Source organism: Anas acuta, chromosome 1 (genome assembly GCF_963932015.1).
Source record: "Anas acuta chromosome 1, bAnaAcu1.1, whole genome shotgun sequence".
NCBI lineage: Eukaryota > Metazoa > Chordata > Aves > Anseriformes > Anatidae > Anas > Anas acuta.
The window spans coordinates 130,500,424-130,526,446 of NC_088979.1; the positions used below are offsets into that span (position 1 = coordinate 130,500,424).

The following is a 26,023-nucleotide window of genomic DNA, read 5'->3' on the forward strand; positions in this document are numbered from 1 at the left end:
TGGCTTTAATCATTCCTGCATTCAAAAAAAAAAAAAAAAAAAAAAAACTGTATTGAGCATCTAGTCTTAAAATACCCCAAAGCTGAAAGCGTGTGTGTTTCATATGGGATTTAGGGAAAGAAAAAAAAAAAAAAAAAGAAAGAAAAAAAAAGCTTAGAACAAAACTCTGGTCAGACTTGATACATTTTATGGCTTAAACCCTGCAACTTCACTCTTGCAGGAAGAAGCAAGCAAACCCAGTAAGAAAGTGAGATGAGTTTTCCAGTCGGCATGTATCTGAGACACACATCAGATGATTGCTACCTTTGTCCAAAGCAGCTAGCTAGAGGACAGGTTTAGCTCTGTGACTCCTTCATCACCAGAATAAGTGTCAAAGACCTTGCCAGACCCATTATCCTACACAAGCTGTTCGGAAGCGTATTCACATGCAAAAGTCAAAAGTTTCATTGAGCTTCAGTTCTACAGTGTTCAAAGAAGTTGCAGGAGTGGCTGCACAGCTGACAACTTCCAGAGAAAAGCCAAACCCATCTCATCGGTATTTGAAAGACCCTTGACACTTGAGCACGTAAATGCTCACATTCCACTAACTTCAAAGACAAGGCTACTCCTGAGAGATTTTCTGAATGAGGTTCTTTGTATGAGCAACAATTTGGTTGAGCAAATGAACCACGCTGCAAGTAAGGAAAAGTATGTTTGGTTCTGCCATTACCTCTGAGCTTATTGCTTCAACCTATCACAGTGGCCAGTCTGTTCTCAGTCTTCTCTCTTTCATCTAGAAGAACTTCAGGTATAGATTAGACTTTACAAAGCATCAGCTGAGACAGCTCAACATTATAGCAACGTGCTCCAAACACCAGTACTCCATGCACCTTCTTGGAAGACACAGTAACAATTTAAACACTTGTTTATGGCCACAATTTTATACAGTGATAGAAGGTAAACATTAAGGCTGCCACCTTATCTGCATCATCTTAATTCCTTCAGTATAACGTAATTAATCCGATGTTAAAGACAATTACTTCATCAGATTCACTGCTGTTTCCAAGGTACCTAATATGTTATTTGGTATATTAGTCTAGTCTTAGTCTATCCAAGCTAAGTAAAAAAGAATTATTAGATTTTTTCTTGAAAGTTTTGCATTGTCTATGATTATGTACATGTTCACCATGTTCCACAAGCAATGTACGGTTTACCCATTATCTGCTGAAATATCTGAGATTAACATGTGATTTGATACTTACACATGTATTTCATGAGTATTTCAGCAACACCCATCTCACCAGAGAAGTTAAACATAAAATTACACTTATCCATTTATGCATTTCTTGTGTGTGCATGTATGCATGAACACACACATTTCTGTTTAACATCTGCACTCAGCAAGTGTTAATAGTTATACCATAACTTATTCAGTTTAGAAATGATAGAACTGGAGCTGTTGCACACATGGAGAACAATATTAAAGGTGCATATTCTGGTTTAGCACAATCAATAAGCTGGCACTCAGTTCAAAGAGACTTTTATCCAGGCAATTAGAATATTGAAAAGGTTATGTGTGGTCATGAGAAAGGCACAGCTGTGTGGTCCCAACCCGCAGAATTTGAAAGGCTGTTCAAGCAAATTACAGCTCATTGCCACACACATGCAGACTGACTTGGGTACATTCTACACGTGGTACATGCATGTTAAAAATTTTGGGAAAGTCTTCATTATTTTGAAACATTCAATTTTCACCTAGCAGTACAGTGGCTCTTTATAAATATAAAACTTCAAAATAACTTGGGTCATTTCGTTGTAACCAGGGCTAAAAAAAGAATCTTCTTTAGACTTTTTTCTAAAAGACCACTGACTTTGTGAAGATGAAAAATAAACTCGGCAGCCCGGACCTTAACTGGTGGCTTAGTATCTAAATCTTCCACTAAGGATCTGGCTCAACGCTTTCGGTGAAATCAAGCCCTTCTGACATTAACAGCAGAACTCCCACTATCTTCAAAGAACAAGCAGAGGAAAACTTCTCTTCCTAATTTTTCAGCTGAATAATTGGTTCTGCCTTTTTATGATTTCAATGTTTTGGGAATGTCTGAGCCAGTGGTTTCAGATTTCCAAACACCAGAAACAGAGGAGACATTACCACCTACTAGATTCCAGATGTCTAAAGTCTTACCACAAAACATGAAACACTTTCTTCAGCATAGCCATCCCATGTTTTAAATAACAGGCTGAGAGCATACATGCATCTGATGTGTCAGAGCATATCAAAGGCTGTACATAATAGTAGTGGAATGATGATGCAGCTATGTGTAATCAGCAAATGCCCACCGCTGGGTCTCCTTCAGCAGGGGTCCTTCAGAGTGACTCAGCCACAGCCACAGTAGTAGGGTCTAAGTTGCTTTATGGTATTAATGGGTCTTATGAAATTTCAAAGTGTGTTAATGAAAATCAGCCTAATTAACGCCATGTGGAAAGAGGAATAAAGGTACAAGTTGAAACTGCATCAGAAGTCAGAGGTATCAAAGGACCCTTCGTCTTTTAGAAGGTACCTAAAACTGGGTAACAGACTGTGATTCTTAGGAATCTGTAGTTTAGGACTTGCACATCCTCACTTCTTTCTTTCAAGTTTACAAGAATTACATTTACAAGTACTCACATGTTTTGTTCAGTGAACAGCAATATTGCCTCAAAATTAATTTTCTTTTAAACTAATTACTGTAATATTGAAACACCTTTACATTTATCAGTTGGAAATTTCTGAATTGCTGCAGCAAGCGTCTTGTTCGTTCTTAGTTCCCAGATTATCTCCTGGCCTTAACAAGCTGCAATGACATCCTTTCATTACATGGGTCAGACCCACTGAGCCACAAATCAAGCTGATCAGTTTAATCTGGTACAGGAAGACTTCGAGAAGAAGGGAAGGCACAGCACTACAGACATAAGGTACAAGCCTAACTTCAGAGGAGCCAAAGGAAACACCCTGGTGACAGACACTTCTGCTCATTGTCTAAGACTTGACCCATTCAAGATTCTACTGCAGAATTCTGCAGTACACATCAATCTGGTTTACAGAAAGATGAGGTAAGGAAATGCTGGTTATAAAAAGGTGATAAATCCTGATTTATAATAGCTCAAACCGCAGCACAAATTTTATCATTAGCCAACAGCAGAATACTTAAAAAAAAAAATCATGAATTTTGTTTACTTATTTGTACTTATTTCACTCTAGATATCTTTATCATGGAAGCTTAAACAAAACCAAGTCATGGCAACGTGTGACGCTGTTGATAATCCATGCCATTAGTAATCATGCTGTGCTGCAAGAGTACAGATAAGTGTTCAGTAAGCTTTGTCTAAATGATTTAAAGTTAGCTCACGCACATTTGGTGTCTGCGTGCCTCTTCGTAAATCTTTGACACGGATGTCTAGGTGGTGTGTTGTGCCTGACATGTAAACTGTGTAAAATACAGTTCACAGGTTTTTATTACGGCATTACCTTTAATATCTCCACCAGCAGGTATTTTGCACTTCACAGATACCGTAACTAATGCTGCTCTCCAGTCACAGCATTTCACCTCTGTTCAGCCCAAATGCTTTTCCAGTTCTCACTCTACTGCACCAATTGTACTCTTCACTTTACAAGTCTTCCTGATGGGATTTCTTTTCCAGTGGTAGAGAGGTCCTAGGCTTAGGTTCTGCATTCAGTGAAGTGCAACAGCTCTTCACCTCAAGACTTTTCTCCTGAAAATCCCTGAGCAGATATGGTGTAGGAAAAGGAAACCCATTAGTCAGCATGCTTGAGCGCAGAGAGGGCACAGCAGAGAAAAAGTGCCTTTTCTGACTCTCCACCAGACTAGCCAGTCTGAATAAAATCTTTCTAGTAGGAGCATCTCTTACTGTAAGCAAAGTTAAAAAAAAAAAATGGAACTGGGAGTACTAGTTGCTACTTGAAAATTTGCTATAATTAACCAATATTAAATGCACAATAAAGCAAGCTGGCTTCAGCCAAGCCAGAATATTGCTGCAGTATGGAGGCAGCAGCACAAGGCAGAGCTGTAAAGGCATGCTGGCCCACTGCCTTTACAGGGAGGATGCTCTTTGCTCACTCAGAGTGAGATCATTAAATTTTTAACTTACACTGTGAGTGACTACCAAAATCAATGAAACAATCCAAATTACATTCAGTCTTAGATGGAAAACACCATAAGCATCTCTCCTGGTGCTCCACTGTTTATGTTTTGATACTGGCTTTGAAATAATTAGAAGTAATTAAAGGCTCAATAGCCCATTTGCCCTGACTCTGAAATAAATGCAGGCTGTGACAGGAGCTGGAAAGTGAAAGCAGCACCTGGGAATATGAAGGACTTTTCTACATACAGAAGTTGCACTGCTGCAAATTTAACTGAATCCAGTTAGAAGAAGCCCTTTTTTGAGGGGTTCCCTAATTACCATGTTTTACAACTGGCACTTGTAGTTTTAAATTTTTACACTCATTTTTGTAAGCATAAGCCAGAGACAATCCTGCACACACTTGCATAAATCAGTAGAAAAAAATACTTTTAATTCCACTGATACAGCTTTAATATAGGCCACACTTAATATGGATTAGATAGAATGGCTTCTTGCAACCACAGAAAAATCCAAGGCTCTCCCATTTCATAAACTTAGTACTATCTGCTCTCTTTCAGCCTGTCAAAAGCCTTACTTATCTTTAAGGACAAATATGTGTCCTAAAAAACATTATGAATATTACGCTGCTGTTTTGGGGAGTCACAACACTATTTTGCCTTTACATAAAGTACCAAATAATAATCAGAAAATCTGGAAGATCTCCTCCTCTTCCTGGACCTCCTATTCCCTCAAATAGGGCAAAAGTTTCTTCAAACCTTTTTTTAGTTCCTATTTTTAGTCAAAAGACAAGCGTGCAACTGCAGAACACATGAATCACAGCACACTAGAATGACACCAAAAGTCATGACGTAACACGGGACAGGTTCTTTTTTCCCAAGTTTCTACAGATCAAAAAGATGCCTTGGGCTACATGCTGGTTTGAAGAGACCAACACAGTGAGATCCATACAACAGAAATATTTTTTCAAGAAGTCTAGAGCCTGCAAGAGAAAAAAGGAATGATGACTGAATTACAGTAGTCTAGAGCGTCTGCTTTAGTGTTTGCACTTCTCTGATCAGGCTCAATGATTACATTCAGTTCCACTCTTAAAAGCTTTAATTTCTACGTGGTTGTCTGAGCCAGCAAAGAAGAATAGTTGAGTGAGCACAACAGCACTCCAAAAATCAAGGGCAAACAAGGGCAGAGAAAGAAATGAATCCAACGATTTTAAACATAAATGCGTATGTAACAGTGATGACTGACTTAGCACCATGACAACAAACAGTAGATTAAAGATTCAACAGCACAGTTGAAATTAAGGTTAGATGTTGTCTTGAACTCACCTACCAGTGTACTGTAGCTCAGAAAATTGTCCTTGCAACCCTTGAATACAGCAATAAAGAGTGACACGGCACTGCACATCCTGTTGTCCACATCCAGACCTTGTGTGGGATCTTTTCAGAGACCTACATTGTGGAACTACGAGTGGTTCTGGACCTATTCAGTGGTTCTGAATTAGTAGGACAATCCCTTGTTTAATTGACATTCTTACCTCTGCAGCTAAGTAGTTTCCAGTTGCCAAATGCTTAAATCTAAACAAGCTATTCCACTGTCCTGCCCCTCCCCGGCAAGGGTCATGATGGACAACCTGTAAGAAGTACATATTTTTAATCATGCTTCTCAAGATCATACTTGGATCACCGTTATTTCTTACAGCTCATTCCAAATAAAAATATGTAAACTACATAATTACAAACAGTCTAACACAAAAAAGGAGTTCTGTGTTCACACTAAGCCCACCATAGATAACAACTCATTACATTTATTTTTCACTAGATGCCAGAAAAATGACTCATCTTACTTTCCAGATTTTCATTCATCTACTTACTGCAAACATGATGAGCCAAATTTTGCTTTAAATAACTAAAGTACTACTTAAAAGCAAAACTCCAACTCTTACAGTGTTTAACCGTTTATACCAGCTCCATTTTTGATAACACTGGGGACTTCTGATAAATTTTCTTTCAAGTGATTAAATATCTCCGTATCAATTTAAATACCCCAAGTTACTTCTTTAAAAATTTGACTGACCTGTAGGTCATTTGCTATCTTCAAATCCACCAGTCCCTGTCTCTCATAAGGGGTAAAGTAATCTAAAATAACTATAAGTACAATATACTCTGCATATTTAATATAGTTCTTACCAAAAAATGAAGGCAAAATTTACCATTTGCCTGAGTGAGGAGCTCTTTGTTTTAAATGCACAAAATTAGTTCAACACCTAAGAACTTTTGGACACAGGAGTTACATTACTACAATGGCAAGAGTTCGAGACATACCAGTTTCTAACGTTCCTCAGTTAAACAATAATGTATCTGCTAATCATCTGAAAATCACACCCATTCAAAGACAACCTTATTCAGCCTAACTAAACAGATGTTGATGTGCCCTGTTGCAGAAGAATAGACTCATTCATGTTTACGAGATTTGTTGTCAGTCATCATCAATTTCAATTTCCTATATTGCACATGAACTCAAATATAAGCACTCAGAACTCAGGATATGTGAATGTAATTCTATTGGCTTTGAAAAATTGCACCATTTACATCAGGTCTGAATTTGACCCTTTGTCATTTCAGTACAGCTAAATATAGTAAGAAAACATCCTCTCTCCACACGCTCACAGCAATAAAGCATCTCTTCAGTGTACATCCTACACCAACTTCATAAAATAGTAATAGATACGGGGAGATGTATGACGATATCAAGAGGCTATAAATGATTCACGTTGTGGTTAAGTATTTTCACTGAACCCTGGCCTTCACGTACTAAAATATTTATAAAAAGCAAAAAAATACCTCTATTTCCCACAGTGCCTTAGAACTTGTTGCAGAGGTAGCTGACTGACGCAATGTAGTACGAAGGAAAATATGTTGTTTCTTCTCATATTCGTCACAGGTCAGAAACTTCTCTTGTTCTGCATGAAACAACCTAACAACATCTCCCTAAAGTGATACGAAAAAGAAGCATTATTAAGTGGTATGGAAAGCTGCTGAACTCATCCTCTATATCTGTACTAGCTTCAGTGATGCCATCATAGTTAATGCTAAGCAAATGTTTATTAGTTTCCTGTTGCCAGAGCAGATACCAAGTGCAGAATATATAACCTCAGCACTGAGTCTGGAAATCTAGTATAAAATGCAGTAATTCATTCCTGCATGACATCCATGTGCTTTTATGAAAATACAACTTGATTCAGAGCACTATAACAAACAGCATATAACAGTTAACCCAAAGGTGATTTTTAATTTTAGCTAACTTTACTAAATGGGTTTTTCATTTATGATCTATCTAGCGATATTTAGGGAAAACAGCTTTCTGTGAAGGCACAGTACAGCTATACGTCATAGCTCATAGTTCCTTTCATTGTTCCTGTAATACATTCTATACTAGAGAGCCAAACCTCACTAACCCTCACTAGACCTGTTCTGACAGGGGCATTAGTATCATATGCTTTGGTAGGCTCAAGAAATCTCAAAGCCTCCTCTGTCACCTTCCTTCATCCACTCAGACTTTCCACGACTCATTCCCCAACTCCAGCCTCTTCTCAGGCTTCCCTGTCACAAGACAGGCTCTATTCCATTGGCATTATTTTTGTTTCATTCTACATCTCCCCAGAGCTTGAAGCACTATGCCCAAATAGGTCTACACAGATACACCCTTTCAAATTCTTCCTCAAAACCTAGTGATACCCTCAATACCTACCCAAAACAGACAGCTGTTAATGACTTATTAAGGTACAAGCGAGAATAAAAGAAATTTATTCCTAATGAAAATATAAGTGATCTGGAGACACAAAGCTGTGCAATCCATCAGCTTATATTGTCTTATTACAGCTATTGTCATCTTTCATACTTCACTCTCTTCTGTACCTTGTTATACCTGCTTTTAGCATCTTGGCCTGAACTAAAACATCACAGCTATTCTGTACAGAGCACTCATCATTCTGGGCTTGAACTTCATCGTTTCTCAAGGATCCTCAGTTGTCCCTGGAAGGGGGAAGAGGCTGGAAGTTCACGATCCAGGCAATTCCACTGGGTAAGATAGCAACACAAAGGAAAAATACTCTGGCTGGTGTAGGGCAGTAGTAAGGGATCTTTGATGGTTCCATGAAGTTCTCAGTTTTATTTTATTTACTAGAGAACTAATATTTCTATACAGTCAAATAAGGTATGATTTCTGAAATTCAAAAATAATAACAATATATTATACTTACTCCTTTCAGTACATCGTCTCGGTAACTACTGAACTTCATGAACAAAGTTATTTTCCAGCTTGTGTTACAGTTGACAGCATTTACCTTTGAGAAAAAACACAAGTGGAGAATTATAAGGGTTGGTTGGGTTTGGTCTTTTTTTTTTTTTTTTTAAAAGCATTCTATTCTTCTAGAAGAACACACCACTCTCAGGGTAGCAGGGAACATGGCTTAGTTACAGACACATACAGTACCAAACATGGATCCTGAAGCTCTCAATACTTCATAATGATGTCGATGTTGGAGAAGATTCAGTGGGCAAAATGCTATTCTGTCTATTTACAATCACCCAAAGACAACCTGAATAGCTTCTGGAGGAGGACTTACTCTTGCTCATACCAGTGAGCATTTCAGAAACTCATACAAACCACATGAAACTCTCAGAGACAGGAAAATTTGTGCCAAGAATAAGTACATTTCATCTTTTTTTTTTTTTTGAGGCCAAGCTGGAACCAATGATTAAACATGATTAAACTGGTACTGAACCTATGCTGGGGTTCTGGTATTATACCACAGGGCATAATACATCTCAGATTGACAATTACCTGTCCCCCAATCAACTCACCTCTTTGCAGCCAGGGTTATCTAGAAGTTCAATGTTGCTAGCATGCAGAGGCTGCCCTGCATTGACTGGCATCAGTACAACTTTATCTCCCACAACAACCTGGAAGTCAGAAATAAAACATAATTTTGGCCTATGTAATTATCCAATAAAATGAAATAATGTTGCATTTTTAAAAAGTGACTCAAATGCATGCTCTAGGAATGGCACTTGGTGAACTTATCTGCAGACAATTCACACACACATGGAATCTCTTTATTGGCCAGTTCTGTTCATGCGCACCTCTGCAGTTGCTTGGGTTTGAAACTTGACACTAATGAGTCCTTGCATTCTCAGTAAGCATGTCACCCAGTTCAGCAGAAACTCAAGACCATGAAATGGATATATGAACCTCTGAATTCCAGGAGCAGATCAGTTAATCTACAATTTGCATTAAGTACTATTTATCCCATATATACTCCCAGCCAAAATGCAGAGAAAACTCAGAAAACAACCTGTAGTAAGATAGGATTGTTTTCCCTCTGTTGCTGTCAACCAGCATCTTCCATCAATGTTTTTCATTTCACAAAAGCCTTAAGAAATTGCCTGTGAAAAGGCTTTTTTAGCCCAATGACTCCCCATTTTGTGTGCCATCTTCTGGCAAATGTCAGGACAGGCTCAGGAGTTCTCTGATTCAGACTACAGAACTGCAAACTAGTAAGGAACATAGACCACTGGAAATTCAGAGAGGTGAACACACTCTATCCCCTTTCCTGTTACTCCCTAAATGATGTTTGGTGCTCAGCACAGGTACTGGATACAGCAGCTGAGAGATCTTCACTCTACAAGATGAAGTCCTAGACTCCTTGCAAGCAAATTCCTGTGCCCTTGGAATTACTTAGTTATATAGACAAGGAGAAGAAATATATGAAAATGTCTCTGACCTAAAAAGTCCTTGAGATATGCATATGAGGAATTCAGTTCACACCTAGGAGGGGGGGAAAAAAATGAATACACACAAATTGGTTGGCATTGGTCCTGATTTGTTATGTTGTTCCCAGCAATTTTAAGTGCACACACACAAAGGCAAGAAGTGGCTAAATGTGATTTTTGCTATATGAAATGCTGCAGAAGCCATGCTTTTTTGGAACACATGTAAATAAAAATGTTTTTTCTGCATTGATCAGCAGAGCCCAATCCAGACTTATGTAACTTCAATGCAGATGAATTTGGTCCACTTATTGCAGTGGGTGAAAAAAAAGGTTTTCTGTTCTTTACAAACACAGCTAAAATAAACGGTAGCAAAAGACAGTGTCATCATGCTCAGACTACATGTAACAATCCTATTTGGTCTAAGTAATAAGAAAAGTTCACTAATGGAACCAAAAAAAATGATGACAGGGTGCCTTTACAGAACCTTACTTATACAATACATTCCTGCATGCCATGCTTCACACAGATGTTACTTACAGCCCGTTTTAAGAAGTTAAGACCAGACAATTCATTAATCAAAAAAACATCAGGCTTGCATCCTGCAAAGCGGAATCAGGACTTCAAAATTATTGAAAGTACACCTGGACAATAATAACAGTGAGAGAACAGCACATCATTGAGCATCCTATTTAAAAAAATAAAAACAGACGAAGGGTAAGATATCTTTTAATGCTTCCTGTGGTTATCATGGAGGCAACCAGTAGAAAGGAGAACTACACAGCTACTCTGCTCCACAGAAGGAACTGTTATGTGCAGTCATAGTTTCAGTCTCAATCTCCTAACCTGCTTTAAGTCCACATCACTGACCTGCCCTCAATTCTGGCCAGCTCTGTCAGTTGCCATGGAAGCAATGAGATATCCCATGTTCTTCTACTTTCTTCTTTTTCTGCTTGTTTCTGACCTCCATTAGCAGTAGGGAAGGAAGGGACAGAGATAGTTTAAGACTGCTAGTTTCCTGTACATCCTCCTCTAGCAATATAGAAAATGAAAGCAAAGTGAAGAGAGAATCCTTTTTTCTTACACATCACAGCTTTTGGCAAGCTGCAAGTCTGCTCTTTTGAATTCCTCCTATCCAATACCCATGCCCAAATACCCCACCCAGTTCACTTCTGACTCCAACTAATGTCCCTGCATGCCCAAGGCAATGGAGACAGAGCACACTCATGTGCACGCATGCCCACATTTCTGCCTGTAGAATTATTCTTTGTGGAGATTATTGAAGAGAACACAACACAATCTCAATTTTAATTTTTCAGAGCAAAACCTTAACACCAGCTCTTTCTTCTTTTCCTTAGCTACCCATAGGCACAGCCAGCCATAGCATGCTGCAAACCAGCAGTCAGCTAATAGCTTGACTGGTTGCTTGGACTCTTTCCTCAGACATACAAATTAAATCCTTAAAAAATCCTTCCCAATTGAAACCCTGTGTGTATCTGACACACAGCTCTTGAGAATTTAATTCCCAATTCATTTGACAAAACTCTTGTTTTTTCTGGTCTAGATAATAAAATTCCAGAGAATGATGAATTTCACATTGAAACCAATGAGCATTCAGCTTTTGAATTCAAGATAAACCTCCAAGGTCCTTCAGTCTTTGATGCAGCAACTTTCTTCTAAATTTATTCAACCCTAGTTGCCTGTGACTTGGTGGTGAGGCCACACAAACTAGGAAGAGCCACATCCAAAACCCACTGCTTTGGCTTCTAGATGGGATATCAGGTCTGGCATCACTTAGGTGGATTGACTGAATTTATACGCAGTCACAGAATTGCTCTAACAGCTACATCTACCCTGTAACCAAGAAGTCAGACTGAATACTCTAGTGCAGTTATGATACAGCACAAGGACTGCCCATCACCAGGAGCTGTATGAGCTGTTAAGATTAAGGAGCACTGATTTCAGTTTGGACTAATTATTCAGGTACGTTACCAGGCACACTGAAGGCTCTGCTGCTCCACCTTCATCACTTTTGTGTTATATGCACATCTGGCAATCATACTGCTGACATATATCAAAGACTGGGAGAATTAGCAGAATTTTCTCATGGATGGCTGGCCATTCCCAAAGTCTGAGACCAACAATTCCCTTGTCATGCTGCAAGATCAAGTTTTCAAACAACTAAAATGGCAGACAAGCAAAAATGAATCCCACATAAAGCTAACCTGCTCTCACTGCAAATCTTGCTTTTCAGCCTAAGTGGAACCTGCTCTGGCCTTAATCTCTCATATCTCCCACTGAAGGAGAACTGAGACATGCAAAAAACATTGCAGAGTTATGCCAATTACTGTAAATTTTTTGCAATATTTTTCATTATTTGCATAATGAACCAGTTGCTGTAGAAGCTAAGCTTTCCTTTTTCTTTTTTTTTTTCCTCAGAAAAATATTTTTTAAAACACTTCACAATGCTACACAGCCACAATGATTTACCAGAGAAGTCACTTACATGACTTCCTATATCAGTTTCCCCTACACAAAACCACTTCGTTTTCTTTTGGATCTACCTTGCCTGGGTTCCCTGACACAGTTGCAGTCACCTAAGCTCTCAACATTCACTTCTACCATTCTAGAGACAGATTCTGTAAAAACTTTCTAAAATTTATTTTCTCTGGGGAATTTCCTTTTATAGCACAGAAATTGAAAATAGAAGGGGGAAAAAAAAAAAAAAAAAAAGGAGAAAGAAGTTCCTAAAGAGAGTAAACAGAGTAAGGGCCTGATATACCAAGCTAATTCCCTGTGCTGAGAAAGAAGAAAACTGTAACAAATAAATAAAATCTAAACACTTTAAAAGCTAACCTAGTGGGTGGGTAAAGTGACACCAGCTTATGAGGTATCAGGTATTTCATTATGTGTGTCCTCCAGAAACTAGTCCTTTAACAGGCACCTCTGTGAGCAACTGAGAGGGAAGGGGTGGGTACAAGGCTGGAGCCCCTCTTGACCTGTGAGGGGCAAATGAAAGACCTCTCACATCGCTTGCTACTCCTGTCCCCCTGAATAGCACCTGCCTGCTTTATGAGTCTGAGAGGGGAAACCTGTCAGACCACTTCTGAGAGGCTACTGAAGTCTAGTATTTAGCAGTGGAAGTTTGCAAAGAAAATTATCAAGATCTCTTTGGGCCTAGAAAGAGGAAGAAAAACCTGGGTCTCGAGACTTCCCCATGTAAAATATAACTGAGAGCTCTCAGCTCTGAAATGGAACATATCTGGTGACAGAAAATGAGCAGCAGGCAATTTCCAAAATAGGCTATTAAGTTAGGAGGAAATCTGACAGTTTCCCAGGCAGCCTTTTTAATACAGATACCACTAAACATGGCCTCATAGGGAACAAAATAGGAGAGAGATCAGCAGAGATCCACCTGTGGAGTGTGATGCTACAGTGATATGTAAACTTTCCATGCAAAACAGCTTCCCAACCCTCACATTTCTTATGCGTCCACATTGGTGTCAAATTAAGTCAAAACTCTAAAACACTGAAGATGACTTTTAAGACCTCATTTTGATCATTCTGCTCTAAGTGTAAGGGCTTGTGATGGCTTTGCAGATCACACTGAGAACCCCAGGTCTTCACTCTGGAAAGCATGACACGCACTTATTTCCCAGGAGTGAAAAATTAAGAAGATGCTGAACTGGTGGTATTCTAAGAAATTAAGCCAAAACCTTAAAGCAGTAAGTCACTTCTTTTCTTTCCAAAGAAGGAAAGGAATTATCAGCTTAACGTTTGATCCACAATACTTCTCTTGCCTAGCTGGAAGACCATGAAGAGGCGTCCACATACCTTCTGATTGCTACATATAACAGGGAAAGACTATGACTTCAGTGGACTCTGACCATTAGCTGGGAATACAATCCTTCCCCTCCTCACAACATATTGCCAAAAGGAACTGCAAGCAACCACACTCATCCTGGACAGCATCCCAAGAGCTGGGTAACCACAAAGTTAATGAGAGAAAGAAAATACATGAGAAAACAGGCATTCCTGTCTGTGATTCTGTGAGGGCTCTTTCACTTAGTGCTTCACAAGGGAGAGTGGCCAAACATTCCCAGACAGGTCCCCAAAAAAAACCCATACAAGTACACCATGTAGCCTTCTCAGATGTGGATGTGAATTTTCCACAGTGGGCTCTTAAACAAGCCACAGCTGACTGAATTTTGATCTCAAGGTGCAGATCTCAGATCTGTAGCAAAGAGCTCTCCCGTGCTTTCTTCCTCTTACCAATACACAGCACTCCCACTAGAACCTACCCAGAAAATACCCACCCGAAAATCAAAAACCAGTTTTAGTCACAGAAGCCACTCTTGTGCTAAGAGGGGATAGATTTAAAGGAACCTGCATATCTTCTAGAGACACTCTCTGCTGAGTTTTTCACAGAACTTTGCCCAGAATTGAGAGTTTTGAGAGTTTAGTTAGACCCTAAAGGCTCTTAAATAAAGAAAAAAGGAAAAACAAAAATATACCAATGCATTTCATCTAATGTAAACCAGCATATAACAGGTGGACTTCGCAAAACTGCCCAAACATAGGTCAGCAGAGGCTCAAATGAATGTGGCAACATTTCAGATTCCAGACCATATAGTTTGGTAAAACTTCTAATTAGATATAAAAGCTAATAGCCCAAACTACTGTTTTTTTGTTTGTTCGTTTCCTGAACAATTTATGCTAGTAGCAAAGAAACCATGCATCCTCTGGAAATTTTCTGCCTTTTCCCTCTTATACATTCAGTATTTCCACGTACATTGTCACCTTCACTCCTTAGTTTCCAGAATGGCTGTATATAAAACCAAGATCCCTCATTCCCTGCAGTATCCAGAGACACTCGCATAGCATTCTTCTCTAGCAGAGCTGGCAATCTCTTATTGACTGTGAGGTATTTGTTACTTTTTATGTGCAGTAGCTGTGAACAAATAACAATTTTAAAAAATTAGTATAGCTTTTCCTTTTCCACCCTCAGTTAAAGAGCAGGCACGGGATTTCATACCATAGTGATTTTTCATAACATACATAAGCAAAGACAAAATAAAACTAGAAGAGAGTTCCCAAAGTATACTGCAGTTTAGGAAAACAGATGCTATATAACAGACTGACAGAATTACACCTTGATCAGTTTTACAACATGTACTACACAGACAGAGCCAGGATCAATACTAGTGTTATGTTCAGGAACTTCACAAGGAAGTTGTACTGCACTTAAGAACATAACTTCTGTCTCATTTATATGTCACAAAATACAAATTACTTCAGTGTTTTAAAGGGAACTGCACAGCACCACTACAGTATGATTTTGAAATAAATCTTGAAAATATATAAATAATATATGTAATAATATAAAGATATATATATTTACATTCAGATTCTAGACTACAACAAAAATTACACATAAAAGGTATATTGTAGCACATCATTTAAACATGAATATGTAGTACTTCTGGTGGTCTTTAAATCAGACAGAAAAACACAATAGTGTAAACTTTACCAAGTTCTGTTTACCCAAGCTTTGACAATCCAGATTACTGTGGTTAGTTTCATTTTCACCATACCCTTGAAATGAAACAACTGTTTCCTTTTCAGCTCTGAGAGAAGGCAGATGTATTTTAATAGGTTTACCTGTATGACATTGCTGTATTTTACAATTTCACCCAACAGCTTTCTGTTCTCACTTTCATTCTGCTTTTGTTCCAGTTCTGCTGCATGCTGCAAAAGAATTACCATTTCTTTAAATTCTACAAAACTAATGTCTGAATTCAGCTAATGGAACAGATAGTGTAAAAAGGAAATAGCACCATATTAAAAATGTCTCCTGCAAGCACTGTCGTACTGAAAAAATTAGTGCCCCTCTCTTCCTGCAGCATGATTTTCTGAACAATAATCACCTGACATCATTCTGGTTTTTATTACCCAAAATAGAAACTCATTCACAATTTATTGACCGCACCTGAAATGCATGCTAACACACCCTACCAAGCATGCTATTTTAAACATTTTCAAACCAGAAAAATAGTTCCAGGTGCTTTATTTTCATCTTAACGGAGGAAAAAGAAGGGCCTATGGATACCTTCTCCCTGTCAGCATTATTTTTACTTGTTTTGTAAATACATACAAACGCTTTGTATATAAATTGTGTATTTAATATATTGCATAATAGAACAAAACCAGTAGATCACATTTTGCAAGAGTAAGGGCAACCATGACTGTCTGGGTCAAACACAACCACAGAATGAAATTTCAACTTGCTCCAATTCCTCTGTAGAGCTTGAGCCACACACCATGTGCCTTTATTGCATTTTTTAACAGGATGTACCAACAACCTCTCAACTGGACATGAAACGGTAGCAACCACATTTGATAGAATTGTTTCACTTAGTCTTATGCACCCAATTATAACATCAGGCCAGCTCTTTTTCAGTGCCAGATTTGCTCCTCAACGTGCATGTCTTGTTTTTGATGCAACATTCAATCTGCCCAAACAGTTCTTGAAAGAATAATCTAGTCTGAAAGCAAAGACAATTGCAACTCTGAGGAATTTCCAGACTGAAGCATGGACAGCACCTTTTTGTCCATCCCTCTGCCCAGCTCCTGTAAAGGAGTTCTAAAATAATCACATGATTTAAACCAGGACCCATTCTTGATTCTATTAACTCCATTTTTAACTTTATAAGCAAGTATTATAGCTTTCAGAAGCTTGATAGCACAAAGGCACAGCCCCTAGTCCAAATGAAACCACAGCCTAAAGCAAGACAAAAACCAGGGCTGGGGCAATAAATGCCAGTCAGGAGGTAGGAGAGCTAAGAAAGGAGAAGGCTGCTGCTGTGGCATAATACCCATCATGATGGTTCCCAAGGCACTTGTTATTGTTTTTCACTCTATTGTTACTCTACAGCCTGCAGATTGAGATAAGATTGCAAATACAGATGTCTCTTACTTGAAGTTTCTTCAGCAGTGCTGCTTCTGTATGGTTTCCTTGTTTGGCTTGTTTGGCTTTCCAGTACTGCTTCTGGGCTGAATATCGGTTCATAGGACACACCTTGAAAAGGCAGTCTGTAGAAGATTGAAATAAATACTCATAAGTAGTGTTGAAAGACACTTCCTTCATTTGTAAGTATGCTTTGGTTGATTTTCTTTTTCCAGAAATGTCTTGGTTATGACAATGTTCAAGCACAGTCAGAAAACAGTTTGATTGAAGGAATACCATAAACAGGGTGGTATATCTGAGTTGACCAAAAACCCTTTGATGCATCACACACTCCCCCCTGAGAAACCCCTCTGCAACCCCTGCATGGCCGGGAGCCTGCCCGTATGCTAGACTGCCTTCAGCTTTGTTAGTACTCTTTGCTGCAGCACAAATTTACAGATGTGTTGTCTGAAGGCAGACTTTGGAAACCTGAAACAGTTGTCTCACTTTCTGTATGTCATACATCTGGTTACCCTGTTCCTTTTGGCACAGCTATCACAAAGGATTACATAGACATTCAGCTGCAAGCTATCACAAAGGTCAACACACTGTTGCATGTGCCTGCTCTAAGATTGATTAAAAAATCTAGCAGTAAAAACAACAACATCACAGAAAGTGAACTCCATGTTCACCTTCCCAGCACTCAGCTCACCACAGCTGAGTGTCAAAAGCTCCTCGCTGCACCAGACTCCTTTCCAAGGCTTTGGCTGCTCCTCATACAAAACTTCATTGCACTCTGCCATGGTGTGGGAGGACAGATGTTTTCACTGGCCCTGGCAAGAGCACGGCCCTGTAGACTTTCCTCTGCCTGCCTGCTCTCCAGGTACCGCCGCCATGCAGCCCTCTACCACACTGCCTTATGCCAGGACTGTGCTCACTGCAGGGACTTGGAAGGATTACTCTTGCTTCATTTCCTGTCACAATACTCACATTTAATGACAAAATTAGTGGGATGTCTAAAGAATACACTCCAACAACAGCAGCCATCGTAACAGTAATAAGAGTACACTGACCCAAGCAAGAACACAATCCCACGGCATTTGTATCCGTGAGGTTCCAACATGGCCTACTGTCTTTAATGGTGCTCATCTTCACACCACCATCCAAAACAAAATGCATAAAACTAACAAAAAGAATTGGCATAGGGAGTCTGTGGAAGTTGGTGAAGGGCCCTCAGGCCTGGCCTGGTTGTTGCCAGCGCCACCATGCTGGGCCCACCTCTCCTCACAGTCATGGCCTCTGTCTACGTGCAGCTCCAGCTTTGCTCCTGAGAGGACACCAGGGCTGAGACAGTGTGGACAGAAGTAATGGCACCCCAGGCACTTTGTTCTCCAAGAGACCAGGCAAAAAGAGAGCTGTGGGGTGCTTCCCATAGTGCCTGTTCAATTGTTAATGTTAATTGGCAATGAACTAAATTTTATTATATTCCCTAACTCAAGACTATGGGCTTTTTTTGGCCTGTGACAGTTCTACAGCCAGGAAATTGTGGCTCAGGAACCTCTAAGTTAAATGGTTCCTCCAAATCTGACTTCTTTTAAAGTGACAAAAGATACCCAGTCTTGCATGGTCCTGAGCAGCAATTACTCTAACAGCCAGACTGTAAGACATTTTCTTTAGCAAATGCTGGTAATGATCCTTTCACACCCCAGAGGAATGGAGTGGAAAGTATTAATTAGCAAACAGAGGTTTGCTGTGAGATTAATAAAAACATACAGGCTTGCATGTGTATTATAATACAAAACTGTTCCCTGACACAGGTTGGAATTTGCAGGTGCCAAAGGAAGGTCCCGAATTATTATCCCTCCATATTTAAGTGTCAAGCACTCCGAGAATTAACTCACCCACAGAGGAGAAAAATCTCTGAAAACTTCCTCCCTTTCTCCATGCTCTGTGTTGGGGTCTTACAAAGGTAGGGACCAAATATATTCTATCACATATCACAGAATAATTTAAAAACAGTTCTCTCTACCCTCAGCTCTCCTGTTATCTTCTTGGAAAAGACTACCTTTCCAACAGCACTGTACAGTCAGCCTCACCTCTGTTGCAAAAGGTGCTGCAGTACTAAAGAGCAACCACAACATCCAGACGAAGTACATGTTCCAGATATGCTGGATCAATGTGTAAGTAACCCTGCTGAATTTACTAACCTTGCATGTCATTTTTAAATGCTGTGGAATCTACTCATACACTCACTACTGTCATAAACATGTCAACAGGGGAAGCTATGGAGTTCTAATCAGAAATCACAGCCTGAGTTTTTAATCCTTGTCAGGTTGGCAGCAGATGGCTTCTATTTGACAATGTTGTTTACTCACCATCTAATTCCTAGACTGAGTTTACATCTGCAGTTGCTAACTACACTCTTCCATCCACAACAACAGGTGGGAAGTCCTGTGCATCACATATGATGAGGAAAGTTTCCTAGATCTGTTCCACCCTTGAATGGAAATTCAAGTGTCAAACTCATAACACCTCTCTCTAGAAGATGCTAGATACGAAGGCAGATCTTATTCTCATTTGAAACACTGACAATTCAACATAATTACTTTTCAATGCAGGAAAGAAGAGATTCAGTTCAATGTATCCAACCCATCACAATTTGTCAGGAGTTACTGAAACCAAATCACAATAGGAACACCTCTGTACACAATACAAGAGGAGAGGGAAATCTAGCATGAAGATTGGCCGTGTCCTTACTAAATACATAAAATGAACTCTCATTACTTAGCAAAATAAATTGGGCAGGATTCTCAGGTACAAACAGGCACAGCTAAGCACAGCTATCTAGAGCTAATGCTGCCAAAACCACTAGTAATACTGTGCCACGAGTTGCTCCCAGCACCTGCATCCCCCAGAGCTAACTGCTGCAGTGCTGGCTCTTAATACACAACCTAAGCTGCAATGCTTTTGGTTCTGCAAACTTGTCATTTAGTGTCTCATATATTGGCTGAAATGCCTCATATTGCACATCATCACATCACGACTTCAGTTGCATTGCCTCCTCCCTTCACAGCAGTCAATCTTCCTTCAATATCCATAGGAGCAAAATCTGCACAGAGAGGCCACCAGCAGTAGAAGTTTCCCTGACATTTCACCAATAGGCCTGACTGGTCTGCTCCCTAATCACAGGCCTGTGCTGCTCTTCCTAGAAGAAAAAGTTACAAATCTTTATCAAAGCAAACCCTGTCACCTTGCAGAGATACTTACTTTCATTCAAAGGAGAACATTTACAATGAGAACTCTATTACACAGCTCAGAGTACATGAAAACCCTCTGGATAACTTTTATAATACTCTGATCAGAAACAAAGAAGGCAAAAAAAATTTACACCACCACCCCAACTAAAAAAAAATAACCCATACTGGTAAGTCATACCATATGTTGAAGAAGATCATAGGACAAAAAATCAGCTATTATTTTCTGTAACAGTCTACAATTAATGTGCCTTCTCAGAACATATCTTGAAATACTTACTTTCCTAAAGTAACTGTACTGTCTTTTTATAGGACCAGTTTCCATTTCTCAGTTACTCCACACACATCCTGCTACTTCAGTAAACACACAGCTTCCCACCTTCATGCAGAGTCTCAACGCACAGTACTACTACACTGCACAGAAATGCAACACATATATAGCCACATAATCATTACTGCAGGTTTATTTTTCACAAAGTTGGGTGAATATTTCCCAGTGATACTTGTTAAAGAAATGGAGACACAACAGGTGCTACATAGCCTCAGCCACATAGCTAAATCTACAACCATGCTGCAAAAGTCTTCCTGAGTTTCAATCTTATGCTTAAAAGTCGTGCTTCCAAGAACTTATTTTAAAAACTATTATTATTTTCTTAATTTCAGAGAAGAAAAAAACTCATACTCTGTGTCATACTCTTTGTACTCTTTGTTTCCATACAAGGTGGGTTTTTTTGTTTGTTTGTTTGTTTTTTCCAGATTCCAGATACATTAAAAATAGTTCACCTGTTGATTTTTTTTTCCTCTGGTCTTTTACAGTTACTTTTATGAGAGCAACAGTAGAACACTATATTCAAGCTTTGTGATCCTAAACATCAGGGAAAAAAAAAAAAAGCAGTTCCTGCTCTACAGAAGCTATAGTTTAAATGAACAGGAAAGAAAATAAACTGAAAGCAACTTTCTTTACTTTATGGAGTTTTGCATAAATGCTTCTCTTCCTTAGGACACAAGTTAAGTAGGCACTATGAAAAGTAAGCAAATTGCTTTAAAGCAAACAGCTTAAAAGTATCAGCCAGTTTCACTTACTAAACTTTCATGTATTTAATTTCTGCAGTTCCATCAATTCTTTCATACCTCCAAAAGCAAAATCTGAATTGCCTATGCACAAAGTGAAGATAGAAAAAAAATCTCCCATTCCTCCCCACACACACTTTTTTTAAAAAATGTACAAATGCTTATAAAAATAAATATTTCTAAATGAATAAAATATTATAAAATATGTTTTCTTTACAAAATGCAAAGAATAGGGAACTCCACTCTTCCTCTCCCGGGCTGCAGAGGGGGAGAAATGAACCTTACCCTCCTATACTACACCTTGGCTTGCTAGAAAGTAAGAAAATATGACAATTTATCACTGTGGAGAGATATATCAATTACTTATTTTATAAGGAAAAAAAATGGCATTTATTAATTTACTACCAAAAGATGGAAAGCAGCAATTCCCAGAGTGGATGCACTCAGCACCAAACTGCCCATATGTCTAATCCTGCAAATGTGCACAAAATTTAAAGAAGGTAATAGTGGGTAGAACATATACAGCACGTCCTCTGAACAAAAAACAACTATACTTTTCTGAAAAGGAGAAGAACTCCTCTTATACCTTTTAAATGTTTCTTGATATTGCATAAGGATGGCTTAGAACAGTATTTGTCATTGTCTTTTTTTGTTGTTGGTAAGGTATTAGAAATTTAACTCTTAGCCATCACAGAAGATTTTCAGTTATGGTATTAGAAATTTAACTCTTAGCCATCACAGAAGATTTTCAGTTATGTGGAGAACTAGCAAAATTATGGCTTTACTCAATGCAGCAGAATGACAAATGGGAAGTGGTAGGTCTATTAAATCGAAGTGTGTACCAATCTACGTGTTTTGAAGGAATTACAGAAAGCTAAAAGGAGCTGACATGATAATGGAAAGAGAGGAATACAAGGGAACAAGGAGGAAGAAGTGGGGCCATGAAGAATCATAAGGTAGACAACGGAAAAAGCAATCAGGAATCTGAGAAGAAAATGAAAGTGTCTATTGAACTGAAACAAGGAGAAAACCTAAGAACAAACCACGATGATGTAGGAGAAGGCAAGTAAAGAAGAAAATAGCAGATGGCAGAGGAAAGGATGGAAAGAGGAAAGGAGAAGTAGAAGAGGAACAGACTAAACACCAAGACAAAAGCAAGAAGTCGCCTATTTGGTAACTCAAACATTGACTACATTGCAGATGCCTCAAGACAAGGAAGTATGAAATGCAGAGAATTTAAAATCAGTTTAAGAACTTAAGTCATTTTTGATTCGAACTAGAAAAGAGTCCTGTGCTCCTTTTTCAGAGTTGCTACATTTGACCAACAAGCAGGTCTTACCAGAGCTATTTTAGACCGTGGAAGATGAAATTGTTTCCCACCAGAGATAACAACATCAAGCTAAAATGTGCTTATGGTCACAGCTTAGAGAAACCTGCAGTTCTGTTGCTCATGATATGCCTTTTCTTCATGTGAACATGATTTATTGTACATGCTATTCTTCCTAGTAACAGTGAATCTGCTCCTGCAATGTGGAAAACATTCCCACCATCACACTAAGTGCTTTAGCTCATAAACTTCAGATAGAATTAGGACAAGAAGCACCTGGCTTCATCAGTCCCTTAAATTCAACTGCAAAATAGCAAATGCTTCTTTTTTTTTCAACAGACTTCAGGAAACATGTGTTGGACCAAATTCTGCCCTCCTTTACAGTGATGCAAATCTGCACTGTTGAACAGAAAGCCACTCCAGAGTCATTCCAGTGCAACTGAAGGGGAAATATGGAACACAGCTTCTTTATATGGACAGAAAATGAAAAGGAGCCATTGCTTTCCTTAGTTTAACAATACTCTGTTTTGTAGGATGTTCTGAAACAACTAGAATAGCTACCACCCACTCAAAAAAAAAAAAAAAAGTAAACACATAACAAAAATGAAACTGCTATTTTGAGACATCTCTTTACGTTGGCTTTCAGTTCAGACCAACAGTTCTGTACCTATATTTGATCTCTGAGTGAACTCAGAGGGTTACAAGTAGTTAGAAAACACAAATTTTTTGTCGTTTTTTGGAGGCAGGGAGGAAGGAGGCGGAATAGATAAAATATTACCAAAAAAAGAGCAAACAGTCCTCTGATGTTCATTTTCAGAGTCAGTCCTTAGAATCTAAACATCTTGTTAGAAACATGCCTTTCTCATACTTCTTTGACTTGTAGGTCATGCTCAAACCTCACATCAACGCCAGTTTCAACTATGAGTGATAAAAACACTGTAAACCATAAAGACAGCAGTTCCTATTACTAAAGAGGCCCTACTCTTCCTGCTGTTAGATGCTATTTTTAGTTACTTATGTCTAATCGTTCAATTAATCATCCCCGCCTAAGTCATCTTTTTATGTCAAGAACCTACTTAAAGTCTTTTTTGTTTGTTTTATTAACTTCATGATTTTAATTGAATTTTATTTCCCAGCAGATTCTTAGGGAGAAAAGCATATATTTTGCTTACATTTCTTGTTTATATGAAGAACTTTTAGCAGCTCTTTTGCATTGGTGCTTTTGAGCATAAACAAGAAATTTAACAGAGTGGTAGAGATGTGCTGTGGTTGGCCTTATAATACAGACATCTAATTGTCACAGTGTTCCCAGTCCTCAAAAGTTTTGTACTGTCCATGCTTCATAGGTGATTATTAGGGCACAGCTCTAAAATACTCTTCAGAGGTCTGTATACACTCACCACCTGCCTCCATCTCATAGCTTCTACCTGATCTAGGCTGTTGCAGGTATGTACGTCATCCTCACTGTAAACTGAGTGTCATCTATCCCAAGACTGCCCGGGCAGAGCAAAAGTCCCAAGGTGCAGCTCTGTGGCAGCAAGCACTAAATTCTAATTAGACAGAGAGTCTCTACTGTGTTCTAAACAAAACCCCTGCTATTCCCAGTGTCCTTAGGATTAGACTTGTATAGCAAAGAAGAAGACAACCAATTACAGTTTTTATCTTTGCTGCAGCCCTTCCATGACTGCCACTAGTCATGTACGAAAATGCTACTAGATGCTAGGTGGGGCACTAATAACATAGCCATGATGTTACAGCATGGTGGGTTGCATCTATTAAGTCCACAAAAATCACTTTTGCACTGATTTAGCTTCTCCTGCAGGTCTTGCAGTTCAGCCAAATTCACATGCTATCACAATGCCAGCACAAGCTGGGCAAGCCACTCCAAAATTGTCAGGTATGGGCACACCCTAAAACGGAAAGGGATAAGGAATGACAGGAAGAGAGACTGCTGGAGCCAAAGAGAGCTAAGAGGCAGCAGTGAGGAAGAGGAGAGAAACAGCTAGTAACAAGATTTGGGGGTGGGAAGAAAGGTGAAGAAAGGGATCCCAAGAACTGTATACATGAGTTAGAAGAAAGGAAAGCTTGGATGCTGGGGAGAAGGAGTAAGGGGAACTAGAGGTAAAGTGATGTGTTATGAAAACAACAGAACAACATCACAACAGGAACACAGCCAAAACTGTCTACAACTAATAGAAAACATTCCCCTGCAAGTGGCTGGGATGCAACTCAGGAGCACAGTCTTTGCATTCCCCTACCAGCAAAGAACAGCTGTAGGTTTTCTCTGTGTCTCACTCCCTTCCAATGTCTGATCTACATGCATATGTACTACTGCCACCATTAGTGACATGCCATTAGTGCTGAGATTTCAAAAACCTTGCACCCTGGATCAAAGAGCTCAATCCTTCCTGATGCTGTTGAAATAATGTTTTGGGAGGGAAAACTCAACAAAGAATGTTATCACCTTTTTCCTTCGTCTTTCCAAGGTAAGAAAGAACATCACAACCACAATAAAAGAACACTTCTGAAGTTATAAAACCAAGCACTCAAAAGTTAAACAATGAAAAACTCAAGGTTGTCTTTTTAACCTCTGTTTATCTCCTCAACTGCAGGCATTTTTTGCAATTGCACTATCACATGCAAATCTTTTCCAGTGACTCCTGGCTCATCTAGAAACCTAGGTATGTTCTACTTTGGGACAAAATCAGGGTGGTGAAGCGAGAGAACTGTACAAAGAATGCCCATATGAAATTTTATGCAAGATTCAAGCTGTGAATTAAACATATATTTTCAGACAGTAAGAAGATGTAATCACAGCTAGGTAGCTTGAAAACCACACTGGAGAACTAGATGTTATCCCCATCTCTGCTATGAAGTTATTTCATGATGTTGTGCAAGTAACTGAGATTTATCACTATTAGTTTCTAAGTATATGCCCTCATTTTCCTCATTTTGCAATTTCCAAGATCTGTAGACGTGCTGAATGTTGGAACTGGAACCAACAGGTGATGTTTCCTGAACATGTGATGGAAAATAAACTCTGAATACTCCGGGAAAACAGAGCTTTAGTCTCTCAATGCTTTAAACACTTTTTTTTTTTCTTTTTTTGCAATAAACCCTGGAAATATGGTTAAGAACCTCTGTTTCACCCCTTGAAATAGACACAATCAGTGATGATCTGGGGCATGAAATGTGTTTTATTTGCTGTAAACCAGGAAAGCTATTACTGTCCTTGTAACAGATGTGATTCAAGGTCTATTTAAGCCAACAGAAGTCTGGATCAGGCTAGCAAGTCTCCACTTTCGTGCAGCTAGAGTTGATGGCTTAAATTAAGTACAAACAAGACCCTGAAAGGTTTTATTTCCTTCCCTGCATATAAACACAGAGAACTTCTGATACCACTAGAGTATTTTTGGCATTCAAGAAGTAGAAACTGCATGTTGTCAGTGCTTTGTTATTTTTTCCATCAAGCAAAACAGTGGAATTATCCACATCTAATCTACAAGCGCATGTCTAAAAAAGTTGAGAAAAACAAGAC

The 26,023-nt window shown here is 39.0% G+C and overlaps 1 protein-coding gene across 10 annotated transcripts in view; it reads right to left on the reverse strand.

Moving 5' to 3' along the window:
* The window catches only part of ITPR2 (inositol 1,4,5-trisphosphate receptor type 2), a 273,831-nt gene that overhangs the window by 211,465 nt on the left and 36,343 nt on the right, over positions 1-26,023 (reverse strand). For 6 of the 10 annotated variants that reach the window (XM_068655998.1, XM_068655985.1, XM_068655979.1 and 3 more), the window contains exons 3-9: positions 16,864-16,979; positions 15,549-15,635; positions 14,680-14,838; positions 8,982-9,080; positions 8,378-8,461; positions 6,960-7,106; positions 5,654-5,749 (exon numbers count right to left, since the gene is read on the reverse strand). In XM_068655998.1, the coding sequence (XP_068512099.1) occupies positions 5,654-5,749; positions 6,960-7,106; positions 8,378-8,461; positions 8,982-9,080; positions 14,680-14,838; positions 15,549-15,635; positions 16,864-16,956 (765 nt within the window). In that variant the 5' untranslated portion in view covers positions 16,957-16,979. Of the gene's footprint in view, positions 1-5,653; positions 5,750-6,959; positions 7,107-8,377; positions 8,462-8,981; positions 9,081-10,757; positions 10,777-14,679; positions 14,839-15,548; positions 15,636-15,724; positions 15,809-16,863; positions 16,980-26,023 lie in introns of those variants that run through there. The other 4 variants (XM_068656017.1, XM_068655992.1, XM_068656033.1 and 1 more) reach the window with 4 other exon arrangements.